The following is a 16,622-nucleotide window of genomic DNA, read 5'->3' as shown; positions in this document are numbered from 1 at the left end:
TACAACCCCAGAGAGGACATATCACATCTTACAACGCTATTACAAATGATACCCAAGCAAGGGTAACCTGCAGTAGAGGAGACGTACAGGGCAGGTGTTCCCTGCCCTGCCTTGACATCCTGACAAGGTAATGGATTGGATGGGCTGAGCAGAAAGCCCCCCCTTAACTAAATAACCGCTTTGGATTGGATGGGCTAAGCAGGTGTTCCCTCAACCCCCATATGACATCCTGTCAAGGTAATGGATTGGATGGGCTGAGCTTTAGCAGGATTCTTTCTCTTCACAGCTGGCTACGTGATTATTGCAGCTGAATGGGTGTAACTTTTGTTGACAATTTCGATACCTTTTGGAAACAAAATACATTTTATAAGGAGGATGGGATCCATCCAAATCATTTGTCATCCTGGATCCTTTCACAGCACTTTAAGGCTGCGTTGAGACAATGATTTATCAGTGACCCAATCCCAGCTCAACTAATCCCTACCATTGTGACACAGAGTTGTCATAATGCTTCAGCAATTGTTCATTACAACAGGGAAGTCAGTAGACACAATGTAAGTAACCTAATGCATGTCCCGTTAACTGCACTGAATGCCTCTACTGGTCCTACAGCTATTGTATGCAGTAATCATGTGCCTATGAACCAGATGTATACTGTTAGCACTAAGCCGGTGTGCCCTAGGAGGAAGTCCACTGTGAGCAGCTCACCCTACACTAACATAGGGAACCTGACATCAACATCTACTGCTGCTAAGCTTCCCAGTAAAGCAAAGAAAGCAAGTAAGCATCCCAGAAGAAAATTGCTCAAAATAGCCCACGTTAATATACGTATGTAGCTTAAGAAACAAGGTTCATGAAATCAATAATTTGCTAGTAACAGATGACATAAATATTCTGAAACTCACATAGATAATACTTTTGACAATACAATGGTAGCAATACAAGGTTATAACATTTATAGAAAAGACAGAAATGCCAATGGTGGAGGTGTTGCTGTATATATTCAGAACCACATTCCTGTAAATATTAGAGAGGATCTCATGTTAAATACTGATGAAGTAATGTGGCTACAGGTTCATCTGCCTCACCTAAAGCCCTTTCTGGTGTCAATCTGCTTCAGACCACCAAGTGCAAACAGTCAGTGTCTGGATAACATTTGTGAAATTCTTGATAATGTATGTGATATCAACAGAGAAGTATATTTTCTGGGTGATTTAAATATTGACTGGCTTTCATCAAGCTGCCCACTTAATAAAAAGCATCAAACTGTAACCAGTGCCTGCAACCTGATTCAGGTTATCAGTCAACCTACCAGGGAAGTTACAAACAGCACAGGAATTAAAACATCAACATGTATTGATCAGATCTTTACGAATGCTGCAGACATTTGCTTGAAAGCAGTATCCAAATCCATAGGAAGTAGTGATCACAATATGGTAGCCATATCTAGGAAAACCAAAGTTCTAAAGGCAGGGCCTAATATAGTGTATAAAAGGTCACACAATAAGTTTTGTAGTGGTTGCACTTGACATATTTATGAAATTGCTTATTCCAGTTGCTAATAAACATGCAGCCACTAAGACAACGACTGTTAAAACTGTTAAATCCCTGAGGATTGATGAGGAATTGAAAAATGTTGTGGTTGAGAGGGATGAGGCAAAAGGAATGACAAATAAGTCTGGCTGCACAACCGATTGGCAAACGTACTGCAAACTGAGAAATCATGAGACTTAACTGAATAAAAATACAAATAAACTACACTATGAAAGCAAGATAAATGAAATAAAGAATGATAGTAAAAAGCTTTGGGGCACCTTAAATTAAATTCTGTGAAAAAAGGCTAACTCAGCTCCAACATTCTTTGAAGCAGATGGTTAATTCATCACAAAACCAACTGATATTGCCACCTACTTTAATAATGTTTTAATTGGCAAGATTAGCAAATTTAGGCATAACATGGCAGCAACAACTGCTGACACTACACATCCAAGTAAAACTGACCAAATTATGAAAGACAAGCATTGTCATTTTACATTCTCTAAAGTTAGTGTGGAAGAGGTAAGAAAATGATTGTTGTCTATCAACAATTGCAAGCCACCTGGGTCTGGCAAATTACTGAGGAAAAAAGCGGACGATATTGTTCATCTTCTTGTTAATATTCTTGTTCAACCAACTGTTCATATAGTTGTTCATATTGCTGTTCGTCCTACTGTTCATCTTGTTGTTCATCTTGCTGTTCATCCTACTGTTCATATTGTTGTTCATCTTGCTGTTCATCCTACTGTTCATATTGTTGTTCATCTTGCTGTTCATCCTTCTGTTCATATAGATGTTCATCTTGCTGTTCATCCTACTGTTCATCTTGTTGTTCATCTTGCTGTTCATCTTGCTGTTCATCTTGCTGTTCATCTTGCTGTTCATCCTACTGTTCATCTTGTTGTTCATCTTGCTGTTCATCTTGCTGTTCATCCTACTGTTCATCTTGTTGTTCATCTTGCTGTTCATCCTTCTGTTCATATAGATTCTCATCTTGCTGTTCATCCTGTTGGTCATCTTGTTGTTCATCTTGTTGTTAATCTTGTTGTTCATATTTTTGTTCATATTTTTGTTCATCCTATTGTTAATCTTTTTGTTCATCTTGCTGTTCATCCTACTGTCCATCTTGTTATTCATCTTGCTGTTCATCCTTCTGTTCATATAGATGTTCATCTTGCTGTTCATCCTGTTGGTCATCGTGTTGTTCATCTTGCTGTTCATCCTACTGTCCATCATGTTCATCCTATTGTTCATATTTTTGTTCATCTTGTTGTTCATCCAACTGTCCATCTTGTTGTTCATCTGGCTGTTCATCCTACTGTTCATCTTGTTGTTCATCTTGTTGTTCACCCTACTGCTCATCTTGTTGTCCATCTTGTTGTTCATCTTGCTGTTCATCTTGTTGTTCATCCTACTGTTCATCTTGCTGTTCATCCTACTGTTCATCCTGTTGGTCATCTTGCTGTTCATCTTGGTGTTCATCCTACTGTTCATCTTGTTGTTCAACTTGTTGTTCATCTTGCTCTTCATCCTACTGTTCATCTTTTTGTTCATCTTGCTGTTCATCCTACTGTCCATCTTGTTGTTCACCCTACTGCTCATCTTGTTGTCCATCTTGTTGTTCATCTTGCTGTTCATCCTACTGTTCATCTTGTTGTTCATCTTGTTGTTCATCCTACTGTTCATCTTTTTGTTCAGCTTGCTGTTCATCCTACTGTTAATCTTGTTGTTCACCCTACTGCTCATCTTGTTGTCCATCTTGTTGTTCATCTTGCTGTTCATCCTACTGTTCATCTTGTTGTTCATCTTGTTGTTCGTCCTACTGTTCATCTTGCTGTTCATCCTACTGCTCATCCTGTTGGTCATCTTGCGGTTCATCTTGCTGTTCATCTTGCGGTTCATCTTGCTGTTCATCTTGTTGTTCATCTTGCTCTTCATCCCACTGTTTATCTTGTTGTTCATCTTGCTGTTCGTCTTGTGGTTCATCTTGCTGTTCATCCTACTGTTCATCTTGTTGTTCATCTTGCTGTTCATCCTACTGTTCATCTTGCTGTTCATCTTGTTGTTCATCCTACTGTTCATCTTGCTGTTCATCCTACTGTTCATCCTGTTGGTCATCTTGCTGTTCATCTTGGTGTTCATCCTACTGTTCATCTTGTTGTTCAACTTGTTGTTCATCTTGCTCTTCATCCCACTTACTGTTCATCTTCCTGTTCATCTTGTTGTTCATCCTGTTCATCTTTCTCTTCATCTGTTCATCTTGTTGTTCATCTGTGTTCGTCTTGTGGTTCATCTTGCTGTTCATCCTGTTCATCTTGTTGTTCATCTTGTTCATCTTGCTGTTCATCTTCTTGCTGTTCATCCTACTGTTCATCCTGTTGGTCATCTTGCTGTTCATCTTGGTGTTCATCCTACTGTTCATCTTGTTGTTCAACTTGTTGTTCATCTTGCTCTTCATCCCACTGTTCATCTTGTGGTTCATCTTGCTGTTCATCTTACTGTCCATCTTGTTGTTCATCCTACTGTTCATCTTTTTGTTCATCTTGCTGTTCATCCTACTGTCCATCTTGTTGTTCACCCTACTGCTCATCTTGTTGTCCATCTTGTTGTTCATCTTGCTGTTCATCCTACTGTTCATCTTGTTGTTCATCTTGTTGTTCGTCCTACTGTTCAGCTTTTTGTTCAGCTTGCTGTTCATCCTACTGTTCATCTTGTTTTTCACCCTACTGCTCATCTTGTTTTCCATCTTGTTGTTCATCTTGCTGTTCATCCTACTGTTCATCTTGTTGTTCATCTTGTTGTTCGTCCTACTGTTCATCTTGCTGTTCATCCTACTGTTCATCCTGTTTGTCATCTTGCGGTTCATCTTGCTGTTCATCTTGTTGTTCATCTTGCTCTTCATCCCACTGTTTATCTTGTTGTTCATCTTGCTGTTCGTCTTGTGGTTCATCTTGCTGTTTATCCTACTGTTCATCTTGTTGTTCATCTTGCTGTTCATCTTACTGTTCATCTTCCTGTTCATCCTACTGTTCATCTTGCTGTTCATCTTGTTGTTCATCCTGTTGTCATCTTGCTCTTCATCCCACTGTTCATCTTGTTGTTCATCTTGCTGTTCGTCTTGTGGTTCATCTTGCTGTTCATCCTACTGTTCATCTTGTTGTTCATCTTGCTGTTCATCTTACTGTTCATCTTGCTGTTCATCCTACTGTTCATGTTGCTGTTCATCTTGCTGTTCATCTTGTTGTTCATCCTGTTGTCATCTTGCTGTTCATCCTACTGTTCATATTGTTGTTCATCTTGCTGTTCATCCTTCTGTTCATATACAGTGCCTTGCGAAAGTATTCGGCCCCCTTGAACTTTGCGACCTTTTGCCACATTTCAGGCTTCAAACATAAAGATATAAAACTGTATTTTTTTGTGAAGAATCAACAACAAGTGGGACACAATCATGAAGTGGAACGACATTTATTGGATATTTCAAACTTTTTTAACAAATCACAAACTGAAAAATTGGGCGTGCAAAATTATTCAGCCCCCTTAAGTTAATACTTTGTAGCGCCACCTTTTGCTGCGATTACAGCTGTAAGTCGCTTGGGGTATGTCTCTATCAGTTTTGCACATCGAGAGACTGACATTTTTCCCCATTCCTCCTTGCAAAACAGCTCGAGCTCAGTGAGGTTGGATGGAGAGCATTTGTGAACTGCAGTTTTCAGTTCTTTCCACAGATTCTCGATTGGATTCAGGTCTGGACTTTGACTTGGCCATTCTAACACCTGGATATGTTTATTATTGAACCATTCCATTGTAGATTTTGCTTTATGTTTTGGATCATTGTCTTGTTGGAAGACAAATCTCCGTCCCAGTCTCAGGTCTTTTGCAGACTCCATCAGGTTTTCTTCCAGAATGGTCCTGTATTTGGCTCCATCCATCTTCCCATCAATTTTAACCATCTTCCCTGTCCCTGCTGAAGAAAAGCAGGCCCAAACCATGATGCTGCCACCACCATGTTTAACAGTGGGGATGGTGTGAGCTGTGTTGCTTTTACGCCAAACATAACGTTTTGCATTGTTGCCAAAAAGTTCAATTTTGGTTTCATCTGATCAGAGCACCTTCTTCCACATGTTTGGTGTGTCTCCCAGGTGGCTTGTGGCAAACTTTAAACAACACTTTTTATGGATATCTTTAAGAAATGGCTTTCTTCTTGCCACTCTTCCATAAAGGCCAGATTTGTGCAATTTACGACTGATTGTTGTCCTATGGACAGAGTCTCCCACCTCAGCTGTAGATCTCTGCAGTTCATCCAGAGTGATCATGGGCCTCTTGGCTGCATCTCTGATCAGTCTTCTCCTTGTATGAGCTGAAAGTTTAGAGGGACGGCCAGGTCTTGGTAGATTTGCAGTGGTCTGATACTCCTTCCATTTCAATATTATCGCTTGCACAGTGCTCCTTGGGATGTTTAAAGCTTGGGAAATATTTTTGTATCCAAATCCGGCTTTAAACTTCTTCACAACAGCATCTCGGACCTGCCTGGTGTGTTCCTTGTTCTTCATGATGCTCTCTGCGCTTTTAACGGACCTCTGAGACTATCACAGTGCAGGTGTATTTATACGGAGACTTGATTACACACAGGTGGATTGTATTTATCATCATTAGTAATTTAGGTCAACATTGGATCATTCAGAGATCCTCACTGAACTTCTTGAGAGAGTTTGCTGCACTGAAAGTAAAGGGGCTGAATAATTTTGCACGGCCAATTTTTCCGTTTTTGATTTGTTAAAAAAGTTTGAAATATCCAATAAATGTCGTTCCACTTCATGATTGTGTCCCACTTGTTGTTGATTCTTCACGAAAAAATACAGTTTTATATATTTATGTTTGAAGCCTGAAATGTGGCAAAAGGTCGCAAAGTTCAAGGGGGCCGAATACTTTCGCAAGGCACTGTAGATGTTCATCTTGCTGTTCATCTTCAGGTTAATTTTCTTGTTCATCCTACTGTTCACCTTGTTGCTCATCTTGCAGTTCATCCTACTGTTCATCTTGTTGTTCATCTTGTTGTTCATCTTGCTGGTCATCTTGCTTGTCATCTTGCTGGTCATCCTACTGTTCATCTTGTTGTTCATCTTGCTGTTCATCTTGCTGTTCATCCTACTGTTCATCTTGTTGTTCATCTTGCTGTTCATCCTTCTGTTCATATAGATGCTCATCTTGCTGTTCATCCTGTTGGTCATCTTGTTGTTCATCTTGTTGTTCATCTTGTTGTTCATATTTTTGTTCATATTTTTGTTCATCCTATTGTTAATCTTTTTGTTCATCTTGCTGTTCATCCTACTGTCCATCTTGTTATTCATCTTGCTGTTCATCCTTCTGTTCATATAGATGTTCATCTTGCTGTTCATCCTGTTGGTCATCTTGTTGTTCATCTTGCTGTTCATCCTACTGTCCATCTTGTTCATCCTATTGTTCATATTTTTGTTCATCTTGTTGTTCATCCAACTGTCCATCTTGTTGTTCATCTGGCTGTTCATCCTACTGTTCATCTTGTTGTTCATCTTGTTGTTCACCCTACTGCTCATCTTGTTGTCCATCTTGTTGTTCATCTTGCTGTTCATCTTGGTGTTCATCCTACTGTTCATCTTGTTGTTCAACTTGTTGTTCATCTTGCTCTTCATCCCACTGTTCATCTTGTGGTTCATCTTGCTGTTCATCTTACTGTCCATCTTGTTGTTCATCCTACTGTTCATCTTTTTGTTCATCTTGCTGTTCATCCTACTGTCCATCTTGTTGTTCACCCTACTGCTCATCTTGTTGTCCATCTTGTTGTTCATCTTGCTGTTCATCCTACTGTTCATCTTGTTGTTCATCTTGTTGTTCGTCCTACTGTTCATATTTTTGTTCAGCTTGCTGTTCATCCTACTGTTCATCTTGTTGTTCACCCTACTGCTCATCTTGTTGTCCATCTTGTTGTTCATCTTGCTGTTCATCCTACTGTTCATCCTGTTGGTCATCTTGCGGTTCATCTTGTTGTTCATCTTGTTGTTCATCTTGCTCTTCATCCCACTGTTTATCTTGTTGTTCATCTTGCTGTTCGTCTTGTGGTTCATCTTGCTGTTCATCCTACTGTTCATCTTGTTGTTCATCTTGCTGTTCATCTTACTGTTCATCCTACTTTTCATCTTGCTGTTCATCTTGCTGTTAATCCTACTGTCCATCTTGTTGTTCATCTTGCTGTTCATCTTCTTGTTAATTTTTTTTTTCATCCTTTTGTTCATCTTGTTTTTCATCTTGCTGTTCATCTTGTTGGTCATCTTGTTGTTCATCCTTTTGTTCATCTTGTTTTTCATCTTGCTGTTCATCCTACTGTTCACCCTAATGTTCATCTTGCTGTTCATCTTGCTCTTCATCCTACTGTTCATCTTGAGATTCATCTTGTTGTTCATCCTATGGTTCATCTTGTTGTTCATCTTGCTGTTCATCTTGCCCTTTGTCCTACTGTTCATCTTGCTGGTCATCCTACTGTTCATCTTGTTGTTCATCTTGCTCTTCATCCTACTGCTCATATTGCTCTTCATCCTACTGCTCATCTTGCTCTTCATCCTACTGCTCATCTTGCTCTTCATCCTGCTGTTCATTTGTTTGTTCATCTGTTTGTTCATCTTGTGAAACTGGAAACTGGAGGAGCATTTGGCCCATCAATGTTCTCCTCTTTTGTAGCAGGATTGTTAGCTAGCTAGAAATACAAACACATCAAAACAACAGCAGGTAGAGGACATTTCTGACTGAATGATTCTTACAAAAAGAGAGCACTAACCAAGACCCAGTCCAACATATTGTGCATGCATATTTAACAACAGTGATGAGAAATCCTCATCTGTTTGTTATATGGAATACTGGTTACCATGGCCAAGGAGAGAAAAAAATGCAAAGAGAGAGAAGAGCTAAATGCCTTAGCTACTGCATGGGAGATGATCTCTATAGCACATTATTTACAGCCTGGTGAAGCCACAGGCCAGGCAACATACACACGCACACACACTTTAGTATGTTTCGCAAAATGTATTAAATGGACTAATAGGGATCTCCCTCACTTGGTTGGCTTCCCCTGGAGAATAAATTTAAATGTTCATGTGTATCCACTCACTCACACACACACACACACACACACACACACACACACACACACACACACACACACACACACACACACACACACACACACACACACACACACACACACACACACACACACACACACACACACACAGATGCAGAATAAACATACATAAACATGTGGCCCGGTCGCAGACGAAGGAAGCGAGTTGTGGGCGTATTCTGCCCAGGGGAGCTGTTCTGACCAAGACGCAGGGTTGCGAAAAGAAAGACTGCGTAAGATGCGACCAATAGTCTGATTGGCCCGTTCTGCTTGACCGTTAGACTGGGGGTGAAAGCCGGAAGAGAGACTGACGGAAGCCCCAATCAAACGGCAAAACTCCCTCCAAAATTGAGACGTGAATTGCGGACCTCTGTCCGAAACGACGTCTGACGGAAGGCCATGAATTCTGAAAACATTCTCGATGATGATTTGTGCCGTCTCTTTAGCAGAAGGAAGCTTAGCAAGGGGAATGAAATGAGCCGCCTTAGAGAACCTATCGACAACCGTAAGAATAACAGTCTTCCCCGCTGACGAAGGCAGTCCGGTGACAAAATCTAAGGCGATGTGAGACCACGGTCGAGAGGGAATAGGAAGCGGCCTGAGACGGCCGGCAGGAGGAGAGTTACCGGACTTAGTCTGCGCGCAGACCGAACAAGCAGCCACGTGACCAGGCACATACAAACACACACATATACATATAGGATATATATAGGATATATATGTAGGATATATATATATACACACTCACACTTGTTCATGTGTATCCACTCACTCACACACACACACACACACACACACACACACACACACACACACACACACACACACACACACACACACACACACACACACACACACACACACACACACACACACACACACAGATGCACTAAGGAAAGAGTATTGACCTTTTAGTCACCACAGTGCCCCATTACATAAGGTTATTTGTAAAAAAAAAACATTGCAGCCACACTGTGAGACAGTTCTGGCTCATAACTACTGTGATCAGTTTGAACTCAGTCAAAATGAAATACCAGAATAAAATAATGATTTCCTATAGGTCGTTAATAAAACGTCACAATAAGGTGCAAAGCATTTGATTTGCCTGCTGGGGGGCAAGGGGACCCCAGCTCCGCTAAAACCATTGACAACTGCGTGCTGTTTTCAAGGGATTGTTAAATAAACTTTAATTATTTTGTTGTAATGTCACCCCTTGAAGAGCATAGTTAGAGCTACACATTTCCGATTATTCCATGCAAAAAAATAGTGCACATTTATCTCGAATCAGAGTTATATAGCAAGTAACTGCATGCTTTTAATGATCAATAAATATCAATTGATCATGTAATTTCAGATGTGTAAGGGTAGACTCACGATATCGCTCAATATTGGCCACCATTAATTGGATATTTGAGTGATATAAAATAAAAGTAAACTATACCTAACAAGTGTGAGTGGTTTAGGTTAATTTCCCATCTTTGTTGGCTCTACCTGTCAAGCAGCAGGTTGGCACATTTGCAGATGTACTGTTAGCTGATAATGTTTACTTTGTAAGCTACCGGTAGAAATGTTGTACAGTTGGCTAAACATAGTGTTAAGACCTACTAATGTACTTTTTTTCTCCAACCAATGTTGGCCTCCCTCTCAAAGTTAGCTAACAATATCAATTTTTCAACATTGTATTTAAGAATGTTTAATCATGATTGCTGACAGACATGTCAACCACATCAAATTGGCTAGCTAGCTAATAATAGATCAAGACAGTATGTCTAGTTAACAAGCTAACTTTCAGGGGATAAACTAGATGGCTACATACAAATATTGTTTGATTTGCTTTCCATCTATAGCGGTGATGACAGTAGGCCGACTAACAACTTTACCAGGAAGAGGACTTGCCAATGTTAAAGTTAAGTTAAATGACACGTTGTTTGATTTGCTAGCTAAAATACATGATCAATTGATGTTTAGCTGCAAACAATACCACAATGGCAAAGTGGATTTATGTTTTCAATTTTTAAAAATCTAATTCATAAAAATTAAAAAGCTGAAAGATCTAGAATCAATACGTCTTCAAACCCTTTGTTACGTTAAGCCTAAATAAGTTCAGTAGTAAACATTTGCTTTACAAGTTGCATGGACTCACTCTGTGTGCAATAATACTGTTTAAGATGATTTTTGAAGACTACCTCATCTCTATACCCCACACATACAATTAACCATAACGTCCCGCAGTCGAGCAGTGAATTTCAAACACAGATTCAACAACATAGACCAGGGAGGTTTTCCAATGTCTTGAAAAGAAGGGCACCTATTGGTATATGGGTAAAAAAAAAATCACATATTGAATATCCCTTTGAGCATGGTGAATATTATTATATTATTATAGTTATTAATTACACTTTGGATGGTGCATCAATACACCCATTCACTACAAAGATGGGTGCGTCCTTTCTAACTCATTAGCTGGATAGAAAGGAAACCCCCAGGGATTTCACCATGAGGCCAATGGTGACTTTAAAACTGTTACAGAGTTTATTAATGCCTATGTCACCAAGTTTAATGGCTAAGGATTGATCAACAGCACTGTAGTTACTCGACAATACTAACCTAATTTATAGAGTGAAAAGAAGGAAACCTGTACAAAACAGAAATATTCCAGAACATGCATCCTGTTTGCAATAAGGCACTAAAGTAATATAGCAAAAAATGTGGCAAAGAAATTCACTTTCCGTCCTGAATAAAAATAATGATGTTTAGGGCAAATCCAATACAACACATGACTGAGTGCCACTCTCCATATTTTCAAGCATAGTGGTGTTTGCATCATGTTGGTATGCTTGTAATCGTTAAGGACTGGGTAGTTTTTCAGGATAGAAAAGAAACTAAATCGTTCTGCCTTTCTGTTTGAAAATCAGCTGTAATCACGGCCAAAGGTGATTCTAACATGCATTGACTAAGGGGTTGACAACTTATCTAATCAAGATATATTAGTGCTACAGTGGGGCAAAAAAAGTACTTAGTCAGCCACCAATTGTGCAAGAGAGGCCTGTAATTTTCATCATAGGTACACTTCAACTATGACAGACAAAATGAGAAGAAAAAATTGTATTTGCAAATCATGGTGGAAAATAAGTATTTGGTCAATAACAAAAGTTTATCTCAATACTTTGTTATATACCCTTTGTTGGCAATGACAGAGGTCAAACATTTTCTGTAAGTCTTCACAAGGTTTTCACACACTGTTGCTGGTATTTTGGCCCATTCCTCCATACAGATCTCCTCTAGAGCAGTGATGTTTTGGGGCTGTTGCTGGGCAACACAGACTTTCAACTCCCTCCAAAGATTTTCTATGGGGTTGAGATCTGGAGACTGGCTAGGCCACTTTCATCTGACCATATGACATTCTCACAATCTTCTTCTGGATCATCCAAATGCTATCTAGCAAACTTCAGACGGGCCTGGACATGTACTGGCTTAAGCAGGGGGACACGTCTGGCACTGCGGATTTGAGTCCCTGGCGGTGTAGTGTGTTACTGATGGTAGGCTTTGTTACTTTGGTCCCAGCTCTCTGCAGGTCATTCACTAGGTCCCCACGTATGGTTCTGGGATTTTTGCTCACCGTTCTTGTGACCATTTTGACCCCACGGGGTGAGATCTTGCGCGGAGCCCCAGATTGTGGGAGAATATCAGCAGTCTTGTACGTCTTCCATTTCCTAATAATTGCTCCCACAGTTGATTTCTTCAAACCAAGCTGCTTACCTATTGCAGATTCAGTCTTCCCAGCCTGGTGCAGGTCTAAAATGTTGTTTCTGGTGTCCTTTGACAGCTCTTTGGTCTTGGCCATAGTGGAGTTTGGAGTGTGACTGTTTGAGGTTGTGGACAGGTGTCTATTATACTGATAACAAGTTCAAACAGGTGCCATTAATACAGGTAACGAGTGGAGGACAGAGGAGCCTCTTAAAGAAGAAGTTACAGTTCTGTGAGAGCCAGAAATCTTGCTTGTTTGTAGGTGACCAAATAGTTATTTTCCACCATAATTTGCAAATAAATTCATTAAAAATCCTACAATGTGATTTTCTGGATTTTTTTTCTCCATTTTGTCTGTCATAGTTGAAGTGTACCAATATTGAAAATTACAGGCTTCTCTCATCTTTTTAAGTGGGAGAACTTGCACAATTGGTGGCTGACTAAATACTTTTTTGCCCCACTGTATATGTTTCAGATAATTTTTTACAAATGTTATAATTTTTCTTAGACTTTGACATTACAGAGTATTTTGTGTAGATTGTTGACCAAAAATGAAAATTAAATCAATTTTAATCCCACGTTGTAACTAAACAAAATGTGGAAAAAGTCAAGGGTGTGAATACTTTCTGAATGCATTGTAATTGTGAAATAATCTGAAATGTGTAGTTCTGACTAAATCCAAATAGTTATAACATTTCTTGAACAATCCCTTGAAAATAGCTTGTAGTTTCTAATGGTTTTTGAGGAGCTAAGGGTCTCCTTACCCCCCAGGAGACAGAATACTCTGCACTTTGTGACGTTTTATTGATAATGACCTATACAGTAGATGGACATCTTGGACAAGCTATTGACAATTAGATTTCATTACCCTTCGAGGATGACTCACCCTTTATACTGAGTTTACTCGCCCCACTTAGAGTGGTATTGGGACATTGGAATATTTACCGATAGAGCAGACAGCAATGGAGGTCAACTGAAATTATGATCAAACAACCTGCTCTAGAGGTTTTTTGGGGGAAAATACCTTCCTGAACAGCAAAGGCATGCATGCCCATTGAAATGGATGGAAGACCGCACACGGCCCATTGAAATGTAGAGGACCCTGCACATGGAACATTGAAATGGGGGGACACCGCACACAGCCCATTGAAATGGAGGGGACACCGCACACGGCCCATCGAAATGGAGGGGACACCGCATACGGTCCATTGAAATGGAGGGGACACTGAACATGGCCCATTGAAATGGAGGGGACAGCGCAAATGGCCCATTGAAATGAAGGGGACACTGAACATGGCCCATTGAAATGAAGGGGACACTGAACATGGCCCATTGAAATGGAGGGGTCACTCTACATGGCCCATTGAAATGGAGGGGACACTGAACATGGCCCATTGGAATGGAGGGGTCACTCTACATGGCCCATTGGCTCATCCTGTTGTAGCTACATTTGGGGAGAGTCACTGCAACACTATGAATATATCTATCCCCATTATGATGCATGGTCATTCTGCTACATTGTCTCTGCCCAGAGTGGGTACTGAAGTGGATGTCACACTAACCTACTAACTAGACCAGTGGTTCTCATTCCTCTATTGGGGACCCACAACAATTCCATGGGTTTGGGGTCCCAAGACGTTAATCCCAGAATCCTCCCTATATGGTCAAGCAATGCCCTTATGCCACTCTCTGCGGAAGATGAGGCTCACACACAGTAAGATGATAGCATACCATTTTTTTGTATTATTATTATTTTTAACCATTATTTATCTAGGCAAATTCTTATTTACATTGACCGCCTACTCCGGCAAACCCTAACCCGGACAACGCTGGGCCAATTGTGCGCCGCCCTATGGGACTTCCTATCACGGCCGGTTGTAATACAGCCTGGAATCTGACCAGGGTCTGTAGTGACGCCTCTAGCACTGAGATACAGTGCCTTAGGCCGCTGCACCACTCAGGAGCCCACACTTCTTCATGATGCAAGCTAGAAATACAGACCCAACATCTGTTGACTTGTTATTGTGTGATGACAGTGTGACAATGTGCAGGACATGCCAATGACAATGTAATCTAGCCCATTTCCTGCCATTGGCAAATCATGTGAGCTGTTTAATCAGGCAGCCACCAGAAGAACTGGACAAGGTTTTTGAAAGTCCTCTGAAAATTAATGTAAAAAGAATGCAACTAATTCAATGTAAGGTATCATTATAGACGTAAGAGATTGTCTGCATAATTATTCAAATGTACGCTTGTACAAACATAAATCAAAGTTGTTTGAACTGTGCATCTTCACACCTTTGCTATTTTTGTGGAACTGTTTTGTACGTTGACACAAAAAAGTATAGTTTTGTCCAACATTACCACCAGCCAGCATCATTCCCCTCAAATGTCTCACTATGAATTTTACTGGGAGTGTCAGGCAGAGCAGGAAATCCTATTTAGAATCCCAAAAGCAAACAAAGTTGAACATCTGATTAGACTTCAAAGTACTATTCCTCATGAAGTCTTCTGATCTGTTCATCGCTGTTCATCGTTCATCGTTGAAGAAACTGAACCATGCCTGAGCAACACCACTGATGACCAATTTCTCCAAGAATGTATTTGTTACTTCGCTATTCCCATTAATTACAGCAACATGTTATCTAAATGTATTGTTCTTGGCTCATTCTAGTCTGCCAAACTGTGAGTACATTACTTGGGAAGAATATTATCAGTCTGAAAATCACGTGAATTCCTGTTGAACGTGGAACAAGGGAGAGCTTGATTTGGTGTTTTGGAATTTTTGTTGTTTTGGAAAGATTTAAAAGACTATTTGAAAAGTTTGGTTACTAGCTAGCTGCCTTTAGAGTTTGGATTCCGCTGGCGTCAGTTGCAGGGACCACTACTATCTATCCAGTTATCTTGCCAACCAAGGCCGGGTCAGAGTAGCTGCTTGGCCTAGCTGTGTTTCCTTGAGGGCTTCAATGCAACACGCAACGCAGTTAGCCACTGTGGATGGGACCGCGGATTGTCCCTGGCTTGTGGCTGTCTAGATCCCTGCTGTTTGTTGTTGTTGTTTCCTATCTTCCCTGCAACCTTCCCTGTCTGGAACTGCGAGGAGTAACAGCGGAACCTACATTGCTACCATGACAAAGACCAAAGCCGGCGGGTGTACCGTTAAGGACAGTGGTGTCTCTATCACAGGTGAAGGATCTTTTAAACAAACAAAAATAGTTAAACAATAAGACAACAAGTGTTGTGTTCAAATACTAATGGAGTCAACTAATAAATGAATGGACGACGCATCCAGGACCTGAAGAACAGTTTGTAGTTCTCCCAGGGTCAGCTCGATGAGTTCAAACAGGATAATGGCAAGATGGCAAAAATCTGTAAGTAATTGAGAGAGGACATCAGTTCAAATCGAAGATAATTCGTAAAAATCCAAATAACTTAACACATCTTCATTGTAATGGGTTTAAACACTGTTTCCCCTGCTTGTTCAATGAACCATAAACAATTAATGAACATGCACCTGTGGAACGGTCGTTAAGACACTAACAGCTTACAGACTGTAGGCAATGAAGGTCACAGTGATGAAAACTTAGGACACTAAAGAGGTCTTTCTACTGACTCTGAAAAACCCCAGAAGAAAGATGCTCAGGGTTCCTGGTCATCTGCATGAACATGCCTTAGGCATGCTGCAAGGAGGCATGAGGACAGCAGATGTGGCCAGGGCAATAAATTGCAATGTCCATACTGTGAGACACCTAAGACAGCACTACAGGGAGACAGGACAGACAGCTGATCGTCCTCTCAGTGTCAGACCACATGTAACAACACCCGCACAGGATCAGTACATCCGAACATCACACCTGCAGGACAGGTACAGGATGGCAACAACAACTGCCCGAGTTACCCCAGTGACACCACAATCCCTCCAACAGTGCTCAGACTGTCCGCAATAGGCTGAGAGAGGCTGGACTGAGGGCTTGTAGGCCTGTTGTAAGGCAGGTCCTCACCAGACAGCACCAGCAACAACATAACCTATGGGCACAAACCCACCGTTGCTGTCATGCCCTGATTTGTTTCACCTGTTCCTGTTATTGTGTGTATTTATCCCATTGTTTCCTGTCTCTCTGTGCCAGTTCATCTTGTATGTTTCCAAGTCAACCAGCGTTTTTCCAGTTGTACCCGCCTGACTGACTAT

General features: G+C 40.7%; 3 protein-coding genes across 3 annotated transcripts; all 3 read right to left on the bottom strand.

The window, feature by feature from the left end:
• Positions 1–2,112: 2,112 nt before the first annotated feature.
• LOC139369495 (asparagine-rich protein-like) lies at positions 2,113–3,678 on the bottom strand. Its single transcript, XM_071108741.1, has one exon. It carries the CDS (start codon positions 3,676–3,678, stop codon positions 2,113–2,115), a length of 1,566 nt encoding a protein of 521 aa, XP_070964842.1.
• A 1-nt stretch (position 3,679) lies between these two features.
• On the bottom strand, positions 3,680–4,594 carry LOC139369494 (asparagine-rich protein-like). The gene has a single exon (XM_071108740.1). It carries the CDS (start codon positions 4,592–4,594, stop codon positions 3,680–3,682), a length of 915 nt encoding a protein of 304 aa, XP_070964841.1.
• LOC139369493 (asparagine-rich protein-like) lies at positions 4,591–8,189 on the bottom strand. Its single transcript, XM_071108739.1, has 2 exons — positions 6,463–8,189; positions 4,591–4,786 (listed from the first exon to the last, which is right to left on the bottom strand). Exons 1-2 carry the CDS (start codon positions 8,187–8,189, stop codon positions 4,591–4,593), a joined length of 1,923 nt encoding a protein of 640 aa, XP_070964840.1.
• Positions 8,190–16,622: the final 8,433 nt, after the last annotated feature.

The sequence above is a fragment of the Oncorhynchus clarkii genome, chromosome 17 (genome assembly GCF_045791955.1).
Source record: "Oncorhynchus clarkii lewisi isolate Uvic-CL-2024 chromosome 17, UVic_Ocla_1.0, whole genome shotgun sequence".
Lineage (NCBI taxonomy): Eukaryota > Metazoa > Chordata > Actinopteri > Salmoniformes > Salmonidae > Oncorhynchus > Oncorhynchus clarkii.
This window is presented reverse-complemented; position numbering and strand designations above follow the sequence as displayed.